Below are 20,241 nucleotides of genomic sequence, written 5' to 3'. Positions count from 1 at the left end.
CAGCATGAATAGAGGGAGAAGCCTATAGTTAGGCTTAGCATCCAATCAAATGGATCGAGGCCCTGCTTGGAACTCTGTGGGCAGCAACAGAGCTGAAGATGTCCTTGGGACTTCTCCAGATGTCCCTCCCTGTTCCCTACACCGGATCCTGGGCTCATCCGCTGGAAAATAAAGTCCTACCCATGGCATGGAAGTCAGTTCTAGTTTCCATCCCAACCCCCATTTTCCCCAGTTCTTTTAGAAGTAGCTCGCTGATTCCTCCTTTGGGAGACAAGCTCTCCCCAGCTTTCTGCTCATGAGAGATTGAACCCTATCCAGCTCCATGGGCAGCTCACGACTCAGGTTTGACACAACCTTGGGGCTTTCGCTAGAGCCCCTGTGCAGAAAGTGCTCTCTTTCTGCTGGTATGGTTTTGCCGAAGGATTCTTGGAGCTGTCTTTGCCACACAGGGAAGAGCCTGCCCGAGAAGTAAATCCACACAGGAGAAAGTCACTCGATCACCTGGACCCAGCTATGGCTGAAGACAGTTATTACCCAAAGTTCCTGGAGACGATTTTCTTTTTTCTTTGGCTTAAGGCAGTGTGAGTCGGATTTTATACTTCCGTAACTGAAAAGGTTCTGGAAAACACCAACAAATTCAGAAGCCTCCAAAGCAGTAATAAAGTAGTGACACTCTACCCCACTTCAAAATGTAAACGTGGTTTTATTTAATGCCTTTTTCCGTCACAAAGTACTGCCTCCTCCCCAGGGTCCCCTCTTCCTAGAAAACAAGATGGCAGCATAAGGCACGTGCACTGTCCACACGACATCAGGTTACGTCCTTAAAAACAAAAATAAGCAATAGTCTTCCCCACAGCCCCAAATCGCCTCCCTCTGTTCAAAGAATGATTGTCCCCTCAAAGCACAACTCAGAGCAGAGAGGCTTAAATTAGAGCTGTGCACTGCCCCACATGCCAGCTGAGAAAACAAAAACCAACAACACAGGTACAAGAGCGTAATACCAGAGTAATGAGATTAGTCCATAAATTAAAGTGGAGAAAAAAAAAGAGCCTGTCCCCTCCTCATCGCCAGCCCTCCCCCAAATCAGGAATTCCTTGCTTGTGAGTCTTGCAGAAAAGCCTGGACTCCGAGCCAGCCCTTTTCCCCAAAGTTAAATATTCCAAAGCCACTGCTGGGTACTTTGTTTCTCTGGACCCGCGTTGGGACTGAAAGGACAGCTTCTGAGATGGTCACCGGACACGTCCTCTTGGCGGGAGGGACCCTGCATCTGGCAGGGGAGGTGGGGAAAACCGAGGGCCTGGGCGGGTGGGCTGCCTCTCTGATGGCAGGTGGCGAGGCTGCGGGTTCTGCTATAAATACTCCAGCTCCAGGGCGTGCCTCAGCGCCTCCAAGTCCGCGTGGCAGGATATCCGCCAGAAAGGCATGTTGTGCTGGAACACAGAACACCAGCCACACGGTTACGGCTCTGCGCGGTGCTTCCCACAGCCCCCCCTGGATCCCACGCTCATGGTTAGAACCTTAGGAGAAATCACATTGAGTCACTGTAGCATGTGGGCATTTTCCAAACCGGGAGCACAGAACATCGTTGGTGGACCCCTGCGTGGTCAGGCATGCTTTCTATTCCTTCTGAGTCTTTTTTTTTTTTAAATTATTTACTTATTTTAAATTAATTTTGATTGAGGTATAGTTGCTTTACAATGTGTTAGTTTCTGCTGTACAGCAAAGTGAATCAGCTATACGTATACGTATAACCCCCTTCTTCCTTCCCATTTAGGTCACCACAGAGCACTGAGTAGAGTTCCCTGTGCTGTACAGTAGGTTCTCATTAGTTATCTATTGATATTTTATACATAGTAGTGTATATATGGCAATCCCAATCTCCCAATTCCCCCACCCCGCCTGAGCCAATCCTGATTGGCTTATCCTGCACTTATCCGCCATGTGGACTGTTTGACCCTCCCTCCTCTGTTGGGACCAGCCTGGTCTTAGGCGGCATGCTGACATGGAATTAAATCACACAGCGAGAAAGCTATTCCGTTTTAAAAATGTGCTCTCAATCCTGCTACTAAAGATAGAAAATCTCGACTAGATGCTACTGTGTCTTCAACCCCTCCCTAACTCTCACTAATCTCCATTTGAACAGATAGGGCTGGTCCCAGAGAGTCGTTTTTATCTTTTCCTTTTCTTTACAGCAGGTGATGCTTGCTCTGTTATTGTCATGCTATCAAGTTTTCAATTTTAAACATAAGTGCATCCATTGAAAGGGAAACATTAAGTAGGTAACCATGCAGGCAGCATGCAGATACAGCAAAAGTTGTAATTGGTGTAAAAGAACTGTTATGCTGATTATGGAAAGAAATCACTCATGTGGAGACAAAATTTGCAAAATATTGATACTTCCATAGCGTGAGGGTTAAATGTTTCAGTGCCCTTTGCAAAGCTCTGTTCTGCCACCATTAGCTGGGTGATCTTAAATAATTTACTTTGGTGCTTGTCTGTAAAATGGGGATAATACTTCTGTATACTGTGTGTATCTTATATTACAGATGAGGAGACTGAGGCACAGAGAGGTCTGTCTGACTCCAGAGAGAAAACTTGACTGCCTGTTTATCACAGGAAAATGTGACCGTCGACTAAAGTTGTTGCCTGTCCAACAGCCATCCTCCCTTCTTCCTACTTCCAGAACCCTGAATTTGGCAGCGCCGTGCCCAAGAGGTAGGGGATAAGTTATGATTGTCTAAGCAAGCGATGACAACCCTAGCCTTGTTTACCAGGGGTTTGTCCTGTATCCTTCTGACTTGTGACTCGCTGAAGCCAATGAGGAAGTTGGCTGGGGGCTTCTGGGAAAGGTTTTCCTCCATGATTAGAGAGAGAGGCACCTGAGGAGAACTCCTTCCTCCTTACTTGCCCTTTTTATTTGGATGCTGACATATAAGTATGTGATGTCTGGGGCTGTGGCAGCTGTTTTGGGATCATGAGGCAAAATATCAGAAAAGAAAATGCCAAAGATGGTTAGAAACTTAGAGCAAAATGATGGAAGGGATGCTTGGTGAATTTTCAGACCCACGGAAACAACCTAGGATACGCCTACTTGTAATCTTTTGTTTTTAAATTGGAGTATAGTTGTTTTACAATATTGTGTTAGTTCCTACTTCTAATCTTGTTAGGTGAGCAAGTGTTTAAGTTTTCATTACATAGATTCTCTGCTACCTGCAGCTATAAGATACTGAGCCTCCTTGACAGCCACTGACCTTCAATTATTTACTGAGTGAACAGAGGGTGCTTGAGGAACATATGGCTGCCCCAAGTTCTTGTGGTCGTTCTGCTGCCCCTTGAGGTTCAGTGCCCACAGGGTAGAAACTATACAGGTGTCCTTTTGGTTCCAGGAGCACAACGACCCTTTCCTGCCTCTGGGGGCTCTGCACTTTTGATAGTTGGGTCAGGGAAGGCCTCTCTAGGGGGGTAACATTTAAGCAGGACCCAGAGAACACGAAGGAGGGAGCCATGCAAACGTGTGGGGAGGTAGTTGAGGTAGAGGACAGCAAGTGCAAAGGCCTTGAGGAGGGTTTGAGCTTGGAATGTCATAGCCACTGCTGCCTTGCTGGCTCCTGGCACACAGTGGGCGCTTAATAAATATTCGTGGAAGGAATGAAAAGAGGAAGGGAGGGAGGAAAGGCGGGAAGGTGAGTTTCTCAAGCAAAGCCCTCCATGGACATACCTTTTTCTCTTTTGCCCAGAGGAAGCAGAAGACTATCCATCATGGGCAACAGACGCCATCTCTTTAATGCCTTTCAGCTTCCCCACCCTCCCCTCACCCCGGCCAAGCCTTTCATTCTCTGCAGAGATGGATGCTGGCTGCCACCTGGCCAATCCAGTCCCTCTTTAAAGAGTGTAATTCATTTTCTCTGGGAGGAAATGAGCAAAGGGGAAGAGACTATCTCAGCCATCTCCCTCCGAGGCCTGGTGGCTCCAGAGCATGGGTAGATTTATCACTTCTGGAGAGGGGGAGACAAATGACCCACTAACATGGAGATATGCAACAACACCGTCAGCTTAAGCAGCTGAAGCCCCTCGTCCTGTCGCCGTATTTCATGCTGCTCAGGTGGCCAGTGGCCTGGGCTAATGAGTGCCATCCCTCAGGCCGGGAGAGCTGCTGGTGCACAGGGTTTCTCGCTGATGGGCTGGGGCTGCTGCTTCAGACACTGCGGGGGTTTTTAGGGGAGCTTGGTGCACGGGGCGTGTGTCCCAGTCTTCTTTGCTGGACTCCACTCTCTTCTGACCGGGTCAGGGGTGCAGACTGACAGTGTTTGAAACTCCTGAGTCCACCTCCTTCCTGCCAGGCGTTTGGAGCAAAACACACAGCAGTTTTCATGTACCAGCTGTGTGACCTTAGGTAAATTAATTAACCTGAGTCTCAAACATGTTCCGTATAAAATGAAGTGGGATGGTACCCACTTCGCAGGGGGAGGGGGTTGGAGGATTAAATAAAATGATGATGTCGGTAATAAAGAGTAGTGATTAAGGCCCGGGGTTAAGTAGGGTGCCAGTTACCGCCCTGCCACATGCCAGCTGGGATGGAGGCTGCCAGGTGGCTCCCAACATCCTTTCTTCCCTTTCTCTCAGAAAACGCTTTTTTTTTTTCTTTTGCTAGGAACTTGGTGGCTGAGAATAAGGGGTACATCTCCCAGCTACCTTTGTGGCAAGGTGAGATCATGTGACTCAAATCTGGCCAACGGGGTCTGAGAAGCAGTGATGTTGACCTATATCAGCTGTGCTCTTAAAGGGAAGAGGAGTCCTTCCCCTTTTTCTTCCTGGTGGCTGGAGTGCAGACGTGGGTGTGGTGAGGAGCCGTCTTGGACTTTGTGGAAAGAGCAGTACTGGGACTGGCAGAGCAACAAGACAGAAGGGGCCCGGGTCCCTGGTGCTGTCCCAGCTGTCTGGGCAGCTAATGAGAGACGAAGAAAGCTCTCCCCTGTTTAAGCTGCTGTCTGGCATCTCTGGCAATGCGAACTCCACAGAACCTGGGCAGCCCTGGCCCCGCTGGAGCCCACCCCATCCACATCCTCAGCGGGTCTTAGCAGCGTGCTTCTCCTGTGGACTTTGAGCAAACGAGATTTCGGTGAGTTTTCATGTTATGTGAAAACTGGCATTCTTGTTTTCTTTTTCTGCTGGCTCCCCAGGAGAGAGAACCCCTGAATTTCTGAAGGTGGATTTAGCTTTGTCCCCTCCCCTGGCCCTGGGGAGTAGTAATCACACAGCTTCAGGCTATTGAGGGCTAACTATGCATGGTTTCTCTGCTGGGCCCCGTGCGCCTGTTCTCGGCAAGTGTGACGGATTAAAAAGGCAGCTCAGAGAGCGCTGCCATCTGCTGAAGGCCACACAGCCAACAATGGCAGAACTAGGATTTAGAGCAAAATGCGCTCCCCTGGTCACCTGTTTCTGTGAAAGCGGGGTGGCTGTAGGGTGAGGTGAGGGAGGCGCCCGGGACACGGAACTTAAGGAGGCATCTCCGTCGGCGCCCCCTCCTCCTGGCCCCCTAGGCGAGGACGACCCCAGACCAGCAGGTCTCAAAGGAGAAGCCTGCCCGTTAGGGGGTGACTTGGCAATTTCTAGGGGTGTGATTTTTGACTGTCGTCCTGATTTGGGGGCACTGCAGGTGGGGGCAGGTCTCCTGCCTCATCCCACACACCTTCCACCTGAATGACTTTCAGAGGTCCTGCCAGATATTTAAGCACAAAGCCGTTCTTAATAACCTGAGTGTAGGCCCTTAACTCCACTTTACTTGTCACATATAAATAGAGCATTTTTCTCATGCTTTTAATAAAACCCGACTTCCCCAGGGCTGCAATTACCGTGTCAACTGGGGAAGTCTGTTTTATTCAGAACCTTTCCGTGGGTTGCTTCGCAGTCTGGAGCAGACAGCCGCGGCACCTCGCTGGCTTTGTGAATGGCCAAGACTGCACACCTGTGTCCCCCTGTGTGTGTCGGCTCACATCCTCAGTGATGGTACGTTTGGGTGTGAGATCTTGTGCTCAGATGTTCACATACTGAAGCACACGTTACTGTGAGTATAAATGACTTTCCCTTATTTCTCTTTGATGTATCATCAGATGTTGATCTCCTGGACATTACGGTTATAAGGAGGTTTTATTATCCATTAGTATTTCATTTCAGGAGAGTAAACGGTCATTTCAAAACATCTGCTACGCCGCCCTAAGAAACGTCCTTTGGTGAGAAGGTGGGTGAACGGCAGCCGCTGCTCCGGATGTCCCTGTCATTCTCCAGGTGAGAACCAGAGGGCATGTGGGGGGGGTGCCCGCGGCCATGGGCCTAAGTGGGTTCTCAACCCAACTTTGATAGAAGCAAAGTTTATTTTGATCGCTGTCACATGCTTAGGGCAGAGGGTTTTTTCTATTAGATCTGAACTTGGAAGAGGGGCTCCATCCCGGCAGTGGGCTTCAAGTAGTCTCACCAGAGACCACGCTCTTGACCTGGCACATTGGTCCTGGATTCATGTGATGATTCGCGCTACTGTTTTGGTCATATCCTGGTGTATCACCCCTATCCTGGTGTATCACCCCTATTATTTACTTAATATTTTTTCCTCTGAATCAATCAGTTCATTTTTAAAGTTTAAGAAATGTGCTTTAAGAAGAAGTGCTCAGGGTAAAGGCTGAAGTCCCTGCGAAGGCCCCAGGCACCTCCCTGACTGCACCTCCTGCCCCTCCCCACTCGCCTGGTGCATTGCGCAGCCGGCAGCCATGCCAGCTCCCTGCAGGACGCTCCAGCCTTCCGACCTCTCAGCTTCTTGGCTCCTCTCCGCGAACTCCCTCCCTCTGATACTCACTTGGCTCACTCGCTCTCCCCCTCCCATTTTCGCCAAAGCTCTGGTCATCATCTGACACGCATGTTACACTTAGGGGTCGATTGCTCGTCCCCAGGCTGTGAGCTGAGGGAGGGATGAGAGCCCTGTGTGTTCTGCTCACTGCAGGACGCCCAGCGCCTGCAACAGTAGCTGGCACACAGTAGGTGCTCAGCTAATGGAGCTTACACACCAGCTGGAGAGTCGGTGACTAAGCCACCAGGCACACAGGTAATTCTCTCATGACAGGAGGGGATAAGGCCCTGGAGAAGGACTAGGGACAGCGGGGGGAGGGAGTCGCAGGCAGGCCTGACTGAGCTGGAGTGGGAGCTGGTGCAAGTGTTGCTGAGGCGGAAAGGATGAGCCCGGGAGAGCTGGGAAAGCAGAGGAGCCTTCCAGGTGGATGGAACAGTAGATGCAAAGCCTTCTAAGCACCCCTCTCTCGGGGCCCTCTGTCTTCTCATGAGTTCCATCCGCTGAGACCCCTAAACGTTTTTGCATTTCTTTTGAATCTGTTTCTGGGGCGGGAAGGGGGAAACCAAATTACGCTCTGTGACATTAACCATCTGCTTCCCAGGCCTCTCCGGGTGGGGAGTGGCAGGCTCTCTGGGATGCTGTTGACAGGTCCAGATCCAGGGTTTTGGAACAGAGCTGTGGCCACCAGAAGCCCCCTGCCCCTCTCCTCATGGGCCTGAGATCACAAATGCAGGATTTTCTTTTTCATTAGCTTAATGCTGTCTTTATTAACTGGGAAGGGTTCCTGGAACATATAATCAGTAAGCATTAAATAAAACAGGCACCAGCCCCCCGGCCAGCCTGCCCTGACAGAGGGTCTCTGGGCTCCCGAGCAGTTGTCCCAGAAACAATGCAGGGCTACCGGGGTGGCAGCCAAAGGCCCAGAGGGGGATTTGCAGGAAATTACTCAGGATGCTTCTGCGATTTCCAAATGGCAGGGGACGGGCGAGCAAAGAGCCTGGGAAGGAGACAGGCTCAAGAGAGGAGGAAAGAGCAGCCGGAGAGACGGACGGAGAGAATATACCTTTTTCGCCCCCTGCTCCTCTTCCACGCCATCGCCAATCACGATGTAGACGGCTTTTCTGCCGAATCTCTGCATTATCCTCTCAAAGCAGCTCTCCTTCCCTGCACACACGGACGAAGGAAAGACTCGGTGAGGACCCAGGACTGAGGTGACTAATAACCGCTCATCAAGAGTTCACTTTGTACAGCCTTCTTACAAAGGTCTCCTTAAGGACCAGGTATTAATCATTTCATCCTCAAGCAAACTTCGAGGCGTCACTGTCCCCATCCCCATGTGATGGACGACAGTGCAGAGGCACAGAGAGGTTAAGTGGCTTGCCCACGGTGACACAGCAGGAGGGGCAGGGCAGGGGTCTGAAACAAGCCCTGGCGTCTATGCGGCTGTCCGGTGTAGGAGTGATGGGCCCATTATACAGATAAGGACACGAGGCTCTGAGAGGTGCCCTGGACATGATCGGCCCAGGACCCCCAGAGTTAGTGTAGGAAGCAGAGGTGCCAGGATTCACGTGTCTGAGGGTGGGCAGCCTGGCGACAGAGTGGCCCTCGTGCGACTCGGCTGTTCGTTGTTTTCTTGCTCCCCGTAGACGACCACCTTTTGTATTTTCCTTCTTCCCAATGGCTGGGCAGCAGCATCAATCCAGGAACACTAAATTCAGGTCTTAGCTCATCCTGTTTCAGCAAGTTTAGTGACCATCATGATAATGAGGAGAGCCCTAAACAGAACAGCTGTCACTCAGCAGATGCCGGCACGGAGCAGGCTCGGTGTCACCGCCCCAGCAGGATTTCTTGGCCTCGGTGTTACGGACATTCTGGGCTGGCTAAATTCTTTGCTGCCCTGAGCACTGAAGGATGTTTGCTGAGCAGTATCTCTGGTCTAGAACTTCAGTAAAGGCAAAAACTGCTCTAAGAAAATGCTTCCAAAGTACATACATTTGTTCTTGCTCCAGAAAAAAAAACAGGTAAACATTTCTAATTAAAAACAACTAGGCTTTGTATTATTATACATGTTTAGGTGATACAGGAAAAAAAAAATTAGCCTCCTCCCCCACAAGAAAAATCAGTATTACTTGTCCTGATGACAAACGATGCTGTTAATTTGTAGTTATTTTGAATTCTCTTATCTGATGAAAGTTCTAAGCCTAAGGCTTGTTTTCTTTGTTAAGAAAGGAGATTAGCAAGTATTCAAGAGGTGTTAAAGCAAGATAACACTAAATTGAGACCATATCTTTGAAAGAGCATTAAAAAAACAATAGTTTTCTCTGTGGTTCAAGGTTAGGTTAGTTAATGGCCATAATTAACTAATTAAAATTAGTTAAATTAAAACCACCTTGTGTACCATCCTGGGGCAGGGGGAACTGTCTTCCTCTGCTTCCTTAGTAATGGACTTTCATGAGTTTTACCTGGGCTCACAGTCACTTAGCTATGGACTACATTTCCCAGCTTCCCTTGCAAATTAGTTGTGGCCATGTGACTAAGCTGGGTTAATAGGAAGTGAGTAGAAGTAACATGCACCTCTGAGTCTTGGCTTTACAATAATGGACGCCCATTACTCCTTCCTGTTTTCCCTCTTCTCATAAGCTGGAATGACAATATGGCAGAATCTGATTTGACCATGTACATGAGGATAAAATTACAGGGGATGGTGGAAAACTAAAACGGGAAGAACATGGCTTCCTGGGTGAGTATGAGGACAGAGTCACCCCATCAGCCTGGATCACTCACCTCTGGTCTCGTGACATCTGAGGGAGAAATAAGCTTTGGCCCTGATGTAATTAAGCCCTTGTATGTGGGGGTGTATGTGCTGCAGCAGCTCTGCAGCTGTCCTAACTAATACACACACTTTGGAAAACTGCAATCCTAACCAGTTTCTCTAGAAGCAGAGAAATGGGCATTCTTGTTTTCTTTGGGTCTATGAGGGTTGTTTGGGGGGAGATTTGTCCATGCCCATGGACAAGCTCTTTAACTTCCCTAGTGTCGTTTTCCTTAAACTTTCCAAACCTGGCAGGCAAAGCTGACCTTACCCTCCCTCCCCGTACCCGTCTGAGGTCTGGGCTCCCCTACCTGTCTTGGTTGCACTGTAGATGTTCTCGATAGGAAACACGGAGCCCAGGCCATACAGCAGGACTTTGGCCAGGGCAGGAATTAGTTGAGTGGTGGTGACCAGCACGTTGACACAATTGGGCCTGAGGGCAAAGGAGATGGTGAGTCAGAACTCCAAGGTACCACAAGGCCAGGCCTCCTACCCCCGCAGCTGAGCCTGGAGTCGGTGGGAATTCTGGTGGGGTTTGGAGGCTCTGGCTAAGTCGTCTTCAGGTGAGGCTAGAGCCCAAGGATCCTCCAGCTATTCCTCTCTTTTAAGCCTGAAGCTGCCTGACACATTGAAATCTAACACAAGTGTAATAGTTTTCCTATTTAAAAAGCAAATGTTAGGGACTTCCCTGGAGGTCCAGTGGTTAAGACTTCGCCTTCCAGTGCAGGGGGTGTGGGATCGATCCCTGGTCAGGGAGGTAAGACCCCACATGCCTCGTGGCCGAAAAACCAAAAAAAAGTAAAACAGAAGCAATATTGTAACAAATTCAATAAAAACTTAAAAAAAAAATGTTGGGCTTCCCTGATGGCTCAGTGGTTAAGAATCTGCCTGCCAATGCAGGGGCCATGGGTTCGAGCCCTGGTCCAGGAGGATCCCACATGCCACGGAGCAACTAAGCCCATGCACCACAACTACTGAGCCTGTACTCTAGAGCCCGTGAGCCACAACTACTGAAGCCTGCGCTCTGCAACGAGAAGCCACCACAAGAAGCCCGGATACCACATCAAAGAGTAGCCCCCGCTCACCACAATTAGAGAAAGCCCGTGCACAGCAACGAAGACCCAACGCAGCCAAAAATATTTTTTAAAATTTACTGCAAGGGCCACACACTAAAGTAGCTGCAGGGACGTATTGGCAATGTGCGTGAGTGACATGGAACAAGTGTAGGACAACAGGGAGAGGTGAGGACTGGGGTAAACTGCAGAGCACGTGCCAGTTCTGACGTTTTCCAAGATCCTCGAAACCTGCAGCTATGGATTAACGTTCCCAGTCTTTGGGATAAAGTGTGTATCAAACAAAACACATCAGCAGGATGGATTCAGCTCGTGAGCTGCCATTTTGTGACCATTCATCTGTTGGGTCACAAGAATTCCGATGCTGCAGGGGAGTAATTTGTTCTCTGGCCCAGGTGATCTTATTTAAGAGCAAGAGGCAATTTAGTGGGAGGTCTAGAATGAGACCGGGCCCTCCTGACCTCACTGAGAGCCCGCCAGATGATCTGTGTGATCCTATAAAATGGTTTTCACAGGGTGACGTTGTGGCTGGAGGGTGTTGTGGGCAAGAGCGGTTGGGACAACAGACCTCCGTACAAAGGTCTTTCACTCTGCTGGCCCCCATCAGTCTCTGCAACTACCTGCACATCTGAGGGACAAGGTGTCCATGGTGCCTGTACACCCCAGCTCTATCAAGTGTCTGGCAGGTGTGCAGGGGAGAGTTTGGGGGTCCAGTTCTCCCAAGTGTGGAAATGGAGGGGCTGCCACCCTTGAATGGGAGAAAGTTCAGTGGCGCAAAGGAAAACGGGGGCTCCCACCTACCGCGAATTGATGAGGTTTAGTGCCTTCAGGGAGTGGGTCAGCCAGAGGTCCGTCAGAGCTTCCAGCTCGGCTCTGAGCTGTAGCCATGTCTCTCTTTTGGGAGCTCCTATCAAGCCTACGGACAAAGCAAATAAAAATCATCGCTGCTGTCATTTCAAAGGGCTGGGGGGAGTAGGGTTAGGGAAGGTGAGTCTAGGTTTCAGATCAGATGACACCCAAGGTCAACTTCAATCCAGTGACCTTAATTTTATTTTGAGATTGATTGGATCAGTCAATGGAGTCGAGTAGCTGCCTACTCAGACCTCTTCCCTTGACTGGCCAGGAGCTGGTTAGAGACCTTGTGATAATCAGAAACATCCCCAGATGCCTCCTGCGTGGGGAGGAGGCGGCATCACCTGTTAAGAGCCAGCGGCCTAGAGAATTCCAGAAACAGCGATCCGCGGGCCTGGTCACTACCGAGCCAACCCTGCCTTCAGCCCCTCCAGGCTTCTGTTCAGTGTGGCAGCCAGTGCTCTCCTGCCACTGAAGCTGGTGGCTTTCACCTTGCCTACACAGTAGAGTCACCAGGGAGCTCTGTGGGTCCTGATGCCAGGCAGCGGCCAGGCCAGGAACTGGAAACTCCTCAAGGGGTTCTGATATGAGCCAAGTCTGAGAACCGGTGTTTCCACAAACCGCCTGGGGATCTTGTTAAAAACGCAGGTCTGGCTCAGTCACCTGGGGAGGGGCCTGGGCATCTACACTTCTAACAAGCTCCCAGGTGATGCTCATGTGAGTAGTGAGGGCTGAAGCCCGTGGCCCTCGAATTGCGGTGAGCATCAGAATCACCTGGAGGGCAGGTTAAGCCACAGAGCGCCGGGCCCACCTCAGAGCTTCAGGTGCGACAGGTCTGAGGTGGGGCCAGAGAATCTGCATTTCCAGCAAGTCCCCAGGTGATGCTGCTGGTCCAAGGACCACACGTGGAGAACCACGGCGGGGGTGGGGGGTGTAATCATGGGCAAGATGCCCCATCCCGTCCTCAGCTTCCCAGCCCCGCCCCGCCCCCCTAAAGTGAGGATAAGGGAATCTTAGTGCCCCAGAGGGCGTCACAAGGGTGACGCTGAGTGAGCTAGGACTTATAACAAGCCTCTCAGAGCAGTACCTGGCACAGGGCAGGTGGGATGCGAGTGACAGCATCCATCCTTGATGAATTTCCCTTGGTCCAGGGGTTGCGCCCGGAGCACAGGCAGACCCTCTGACCGCTGTGGACGACCCTCTCCCCGACCCACTCACCGCCGACGTTGTTCTTGTAGGTGTTGTACATCTCCTTCACTCGCCGGTAGCGGAAGGCCAGCTTCCTCATCCAGTCCACGCCGCCGTGCACACCAGAGCCCAGGCACAAGCTGGCCCCCGGGGCCGAACTGTGGAAGCCATCAGCGGAGAAGTTGTAGGTGCTGGGGAGACGGGAGAGGGCAGGGCGTGGGAGAAGAGACAGTGTTACTGTCGGGGAGGTGGGAGCTCTTCACCAGGAGACCCACGGGGTGGGGTTTGGGGCACCCACGATGTCCCTGAATGTTCGAGGGTGCCGTGGGTATGTGCGTTCTGGGGGAAGCAGGATCATAGTTTTTATTAACTTCCCAAACAATGGTGGCATCCTTTGCTCTTGCCTAGTCAGCATCCATTCTCCTTTCTTTTGGTATCAAAGAGCATCTATATTTTGGGGGGGCAGCCATTCTGTCCCCTGCATGCAGTGGCCAAGCTGGGGAAAGCCTCCCTCTCTCCCCCTTCAGAGTCTGAAGCTGGAAGGCAACTCCAAAAAATGGTTGGCCTTGGTTCATCCTGAGAGAAAGTTCCAGAAGAATATGCCAGTTAGTTTCTGCCACTCTGATCCCCAAACCTGCTCTGCTTCACATGCCCCATAAGCCCTGACTGCTGACCTTTTCCTCCTATTCTGTGAGCATCTCTGTATCTTTCTACAGACATTCCCTATGTTGGGGACTTCCCTGGCGGTCCAGTGGTTAAGACTCTACGCTCCCAATGCAGCGGGCATGGGTTCAATCCCCGGGTCCGAGAACTAAGATCCTGCATGCCGCAGGGCGTGGCCAGCAAAAAAAAAAAAAAAAAAAAAAAAAAATTCCCTATGGTAATTTTTTTATCTGTTAAATTAAGCAGAGTAGATTGCTGGTGCTTTGCAGACATAACCCTCCATCAGCATGAAGCGTGGTCTGGGGACGAGTCAGAGTGTCACGTGAGGTTAATGACAGAAGCGGCAGCTGGGAACCAGAAGGGGAAAGCGTGGGCGATTGACCACCTACAGCAGCTAGAGCGCGAGAACGAAAGCCCTAGCTCTCCACGGAACACCATTTTCTTTCCCTCCACTGGAAGCTTGGTACAGGTTTGCAAAACCACAGGCCGTTGCAAGGCAAAACCAGAGCGTGACAAGGGATGTGTGGACCAAAAACTTCAAAAGTGAAAGTCTCCTCGAACAGAAAAAGCCTGGGGGGAGCAGGTCAGCGTGGTATATACCACAGCCTCTTGGGGGGTGGGCTCAGCTGACTTTTTTTTCTCTTTGCATTATTTTATTGTTTCTGGATTTTCTGTGATGAGTTTAAGGGTGGAGAAAGATATCGTATTTTTTAAAAAGATGTGATGCACTAGGGATGAAACAACACTAGGAAATTGTATCTTAGGTATCCCCGGTTTAACGCCACTGCTGCAGCAGATAAAAGGGAATTTGAAAAGTGTGAAGTGCTGGGTCGTTCTCCCTGTGGGCCACGTGATGTCCTGATGCCCATGTGCCGTCCCGCACCGTTCTGTGCCTGGGGCTCAGCCTGACAGCCTGAATATCGAACTGGTGACAACGAAACCCCTGCAGGATCCACAGAAGCGCCTTGAGTGATGCCTCAAACTCAACAGCAGATTTCACCACGTGGGCTCCACTGGGGCAGGTGGGCCAGGAGAGCACTGACCCAGGTGACTTAATCCCAAAGGCCTCAAACGTAGACTCTGGCATTCCCTCCAGAGCAGGCTGGGTAGACAGTCACAGAGAGATACCAACAGGCTGACAGAAGTTCTTTCGATGTCTTCAAATTTTTGCCCATATGTCCATAAACACACACACACATCCACCTGGGTCATTTTTCACAGACATTTGTGTGAGTGTGCGTGTATATAAAATTGGAAGCACTTAACTCATAATGTCAGAAAGTGGTGAGTTGGAGATGGTGGGAACAGGGATGATCGTAGTTTCTTCTCTGCTCTTTACTGAATTACTCAAGTTTAAAAGTTGGGGACTTCCCTGGCGGTCCAGTGGTTAGGACTCTGCGCTCTCACTGCCGAGGGCAAGGGTTCAATCCCCGGTTGGGGAGCTAAGATCCCGCGTGCCTCGTGGCGTGGCCAAAAAAAAAAAAAAAAAAAATACAATAAAATAAAAATATAGGTTGTGTGTAATTAACTTGTTTGACCACTAGCTTGACATCGCGGTACTGGACACCATAACTTCTGAGATCTTGAGAAGGTTATTAAAAAAAAAAATTAAAAAGATACATGGAGAATAAGATACGACTGTTCTAATAACTTGTTTGCAATGATAACGTCCTCTTTCCCACGAAAGATGCCAGTGGGTTTATTATACAGACATGTTGCTTTCTTCTCAGTCCCTCTCTTGGGTGGCGGTGACCACGGGCTGAAGAGGAATAAAATATCCCCAACTAGTAAAAGGGAGCAGACAACATCTAATCGTAGGGGCAGAGAGCCATTTAGCAAGGACTACTCACTGTGCTGGGCACTTTTCTAGCACATTCTTATCCTGATGAGAAAGGGGCTATGTGACTTTATCCCATCACGGCCCCTCATTTCCAGAAGCCACACTTTAAATTGACACGTGCTCCTTCCTCTGTACTGTCAAGGTTCCCATCTTGCCAGAGAATGTCTTCTGCTTTTTCTTTTTTAAAGACATTTTATTTTCCATCAACCTCATTTCCATTTTCTGTTTAAGAGTCTTTGGAAGAACAGCTTCGGACCACTCAGTGGTTGTGCCTCCCCAACCAGTGGCCTGAACTCCGCAGTCTTCAGTAGGGAGCCACCGGGCAGGCACAGAGGGCATCTGGGAGCCTTCAGACTGGTCTGCGACCTTGAGTGGCAGTGAACTTGGGAGCTGGAGCATCCGTTCACCCCAACGTTGCTCCAGGGTTACAGCCTTTTCAGCAGCGGCCTGCTCTTCCTTTTCAGCCTCTTCTGGATCCCTGTGGAAGCAGAGATCAGGCATGACCTCCCCAGGTGCTCACGGGAGATGGTACCACTCCTGCGCAGGACATCCCAGGCCAGCATCCACCGTGTCAGACCCGCTGGGGAAGCTCCCTTGTTGTTGTAGGGACGGCACAGAGGAGAATCTGCTACACACAGCAACGGCAGGCAGGTTAACACAAGAGCCTCTGGGAGAGGCTGGTGGTCAGCGCTGGAATCAGTAACCACCAGAAGTCGTGGCGCCTGGAAGGCTGCCTGGATCTGGTAAGTGAAGTTTCCAGAGTGAAACAGCCAGAAATAGAAGTAGGTCCGGCGGCAGCGACAAACTTCAGCACAGCTCGCCGGTCAGTCTTCTGGAGGACGTGACACTGACATCGACTGGGTTTTCAGTGGCAACCATGGCACAAGCTGCCGGCAGAAGCTTCTCCCCTGTTCTCTTCAGACTTATGATGTAGATGCTGTCACTTTTCCTTCTGCAGATGGACCGATCCATTTGGAAGTCAAGGTTGGTACCTCCTAACTGGGTTCCTGCTGCAAAGAATTTGAGGACATCCTCCTTTTTCATTTGCAGGACATCAAGGACTCCGGCCACTGTGGAAATTTCCCTTTAAGTAATGATGGGAATCTAGAACAATGCCTTATGGACCCCTCCCTGAGTAGTGCAGAAAGGCTAGAGAATTTATTCTTGAAAAAGAACACTGACTCTGTAAACTCAGGATACCTGGGGAGATGCCTGGATGTTCTGCTAAGAGGTGGAGGGCAGGGAAGGGTGTCCGTGAATCCTGCCTCACCCATTTACCAGCTGTGTGAGGTTGGGCAGGTTACTGAACCTCTCTGTGCCTCCCATTCCCCAAGTGTAAAACAATGATGATGATAAGAGCAACTATTTCCTAGGGTAACTGTGAAGATGCAGTGAGTTAAGTCACATAGAGCAACTGGAACAGGGCATGGTGCAAAGTAAGGGCGTTACCACTGTTGGTTTTTACTGTTAACTGAAAACAAAACAAAACAAAACAAGGGGCATTTGATAGTTGCTGCCTAGCACACAGTAGGTGCTTAATAGATATTTCTTGAATGAACAAATGGGGAATTTGGCTTCTAGTGGGAAAAAAACACCCTTGGATTGTGGATTCTTGAAATGAGGTACCAAACAATCAGCATGAATCAGGGTTCAGAGGGCCACTGCTCTAAATTCCAAGCCAGCCAACTACAGGGGAAACGATAAAAACAGAACACTGGTTACTCACTGCCTTGAAAGGGAGAGTGGTTCCCTGGGATGACTTCATGACAAGGACACAATTAGCCTTGACCTGGGGTTTATTTACTCCACAAATTAAGCAGTCCTGGCTGGCAGTGGAGCCGTGCTCTTTGCCAGGCCTGACTGCAGAAGGGATTTTCTGAATGGCTAATTAAAATGAAGCAGGCGATGCCCAGCTATCACTTCTAATTGTGCTGGGCTTTGAAAAGACTTGCAGGGCTCAGGAACAGAAACTTTGATTTCTTTTTTTTTGAGTAAGTTGGAAGACACACCTAGGCAGCAAACATTAAGTTACCATGAATGGCTCACAGGCAAAACGTTATTTGGTCTCATAATATTTTTGATGGGCCTAGAAGCGTTGAATAGTGATAATTCTGATAAGCACAGCTTAATAACTAGGGTTCTGTTTTTATAATGGGCAGGCTTGGAACATTCCAGCCACATTCTTCTGAAAGCTGTCTCACTTTGAGCAGCTGGGTACCTTATTTCTGGAATTCATGTCCTAGGAGTGTTTTCCCCTAGAAATCAGACATACCACTTACTCACTCAAGAAATATTTTTTTGAGTGTCGACTCTATCAGTTTTACATTAAATAACGTATGTACGTTAGTGAGTGCAGTCAAACCTTGGAAATAGGTTTACCGGACTCTTCATGGTGGTGATTCTGGGAGACGAGATCAGAGGTGGTGTGTGGTACTTTTCACAATGTGCATACATTACTTTAGTAAAGCAGGGAAAACCCCCAGAGAGAGAAACATAAGCAGAGTCACAGAGGATCTGCAGGAAGCTCGGCCTCAGGGATTCGGGACGATGCAGAGCAGGCTGCAGGGTGGGGGGCAGGGTTGTGATTTTTTTTTTTTTTTTTTTTGCGGTACGCGGGCCTCTCACTGTTGTGGCCTCTCCCGCCGCGGAGCACAGGCTCCGGACGCGCAGGCTCAGCGGCCATGGCTCATGGGCCCAGCCGCTCCGCGGCACACGGGATCCCCCCGGACCGGGGCATGAACCCGCGTCCCCTGCATCGGCAGGCGGACTCTCAACCACTGCGCCACCAGGGAAGCCCAGGGTTGTGATTTTGGAGTTCAGAGAAACACCGGTCCCAGCTTGGGCTGAGGGCAGGCCACCTTGCCCTGATAACTAGCCCGTCCCTCCTCTCTGCTTCCTAGTGAAAGGCAAGCTTGATAACCAATCAGAAGGGGCATTTTTGATTGACCCCCAAATTCCTACCTTAAATCTTGCCCATTGTCATCGGATGAGACATCATCCACGTGGATCTGGTCACAGTCCTGTAGAGAATTTGGCAAGAAGAGAAAAAGGGAGAAATGTGACTGGTGAAGCTGATGCAGCCTTTAAGAGTTGGTTTCATAAGCTGAGGGGTGAAGGAGCACTGAACTGGGAGTCAGAGTCCTGAATTCTAGTCCACACTTTGCCACTGAAGGTCAGGTGACCTTGGGCTAAGTCTCATCCTTTTGCCTTTGGCTATACGGGGTGGTGGTGACCGTATAATTTATCATGCAAACCCAGAAAATTTTGCAATGTAAAGGGGGCTGCTGTCAACGTTACATTAGGAGGACAGGCACAAAATAGGACCTATCTCCCTCTGCCCCCAGGTACACTAGGACCTATGGTTACCATGGCCATACGGTGGAAGCCTTTCACTATTCAAAGTGTTTCCTCTGCTTGGAATGCTCTTCTGCTTTCATCTCCTTAGTGAACCTTGGATTCTTCAAGCATTAGCTTCAGGAGGTACCCCCTGCCCAAGTCCCTCTCTGTATCTGGGACCATCATTCATCAAGCATTACTACCTGCCAGGCACCATTCCAAGGGTTCGCCATTCAATGGACTCCAATAACATGCTGCTTTCCACCACCCATACACCTCTCAGTTCTCTTTGGAGAAATACCGTAACACATGGGAGTTAAGACAGAGGGGAAGGGATGATGTAGGTGGGCACATGACCCAGGCTCAACCAATCAGAGAGACCCAGGGTCCCTCTAGCCACAGTGATGACTTCAGAGATGAGTGTGTGGCCTCAGCTGGACCAATGAGAACCAGCCCTGGGACTTTTGGGAAAGAGGAGCTCTCCTTTCCCTAAAGCTGCTGGATGGTGAGATGAAGCCTGGGGCTGTTAGAGGAAAGGAGGTCTGGGAGTTGGAGAGAGGGAGGAGGCCCTGATCAGATCACATTGTTTGCTCCTCTGGATCCAGCCACAACTGAGACAAGGCCACCCTGACTACCACGGCAGGCTGAATGATAGCCCCGCAAAACAGCCCTGTCCTAATCTCAGGAAACGTATACAGAAAAAGGAACTTTGCAGATGTGATTAAGTTAAAGATCTTGAGATGGGGAGATTATCCTGGATTTTCCCGGTGGACCCCAAATGTAATTACAAGGGTCCTTGTAAGTAAGAGGCAGAGGGGTATTTGACGACAGAGAGGAGAAGGGAACTGGAGTGAGGTGCTTTGAAAATGAAGGCGGAGGCCGCAAGCCAAGAAATACAGGCGGCCACCAGAAGCCGAGAATGGCGAAGAAACATATTCTCCCTTCAAAGCCTCCAGAAGAAACCAGCTCTGCCAACATCTTCAGCCCAGTGAAATTGATTTTGGACATTGATCTCCAGAACTGTGTTGTTTTAAGCCACTAAGTGTGTGGTAATTTGGTACAGCAGCCGGAGGAGACGAATACACGGACTTTTCCATTTCAGTCAGTGGAGATGGATTTCTGTCATTTTGCAACCAAGAGGCAAGTGATGCAACAGCTCCCAAGGAAGCCTGTGAACTCTGCCTCCATCAGAAGGTCCATTCAGGTGATCGGTCCATAAGGCAAAAATCGTGAGCACGCTGTGCCTGCCCCCCCGACGGTACTGGTTAGAGCTCAGGCTCTGGAATCGGATCACCCGGGCTTGGATCCTGGATCCAACCACTTGAGCAAGTGACTTAACCACCCCAAATCTCAGAGATCAGTTTGGCAAATGGAGATAATAACAGAACCTGCTTCACAAGGTTGACGAGAGGAGAAGGGTCTGGCTACATAAATGTTAGTTTTGATTATTGTGTTAAGATCTGTAAACGTCCACGTTTTGGTTTGCAAGACAATTTCAGGGGGCAGATATCTCCTCGCAAAGGCTGCTAGAGAGAGGAAGATGCGCGTGGAACTTTGAGCTTGGCCTCTGAGAGGAAAACTGGTTGTAACATCTCTGGGCCCTTGATGGGAGGAGAAAAGCTGGGGAAAAAAATGGTGG

The 20,241-nt window shown here is 50.0% G+C and overlaps 1 protein-coding gene and 1 long non-coding RNA gene across 7 annotated transcripts in view; one reads left to right on the top strand and one right to left on the bottom strand.

Annotated features, from left to right (window-relative positions):
• Positions 1-683: 683 nt before the first annotated feature.
• EYA2 (EYA transcriptional coactivator and phosphatase 2) overlaps positions 684-20,241 on the bottom strand; it is a 287,148-nt gene continuing 267,590 nt past the window's right edge. For 4 of the 6 annotated variants that reach the window (XM_067708330.1, XM_067708331.1, XM_067708328.1 and 1 more), the window contains exons 11-15: positions 18,228-18,286; positions 12,794-12,954; positions 11,525-11,639; positions 9,962-10,083; positions 6,065-8,002 (exon numbers count right to left, since the gene is read on the bottom strand). In XM_067708330.1, the coding sequence (XP_067564431.1) occupies positions 7,785-8,002; positions 9,962-10,083; positions 11,525-11,639; positions 12,794-12,954; positions 18,228-18,286 (675 nt within the window). In that variant the 3' untranslated portion in view covers positions 6,065-7,784. Of the gene's footprint in view, positions 1,431-6,064; positions 8,003-9,961; positions 10,084-11,524; positions 11,640-12,793; positions 12,955-18,227; positions 18,287-20,241 lie in introns of those variants that run through there. The other 2 variants (XM_067708333.1, XM_067708332.1) reach the window with 1 other exon arrangement.
• On the top strand, positions 2,120-12,565 carry LOC137207944 (uncharacterized). Its single transcript, XR_010935384.1, has 4 exons — positions 2,120-2,715; positions 4,652-5,119; positions 5,909-6,285; positions 7,816-12,565. It is a non-coding gene; the product is annotated as an uncharacterized lncRNA (long non-coding RNA).

The sequence above is a fragment of the Pseudorca crassidens genome, chromosome 15 (assembly GCF_039906515.1).
Source record: "Pseudorca crassidens isolate mPseCra1 chromosome 15, mPseCra1.hap1, whole genome shotgun sequence".
NCBI lineage: Eukaryota > Metazoa > Chordata > Mammalia > Artiodactyla > Delphinidae > Pseudorca > Pseudorca crassidens.
The sequence above is the reverse complement of the archived record's forward strand: the minus strand, read 5'-3'. Positions and strand labels throughout refer to the sequence as shown.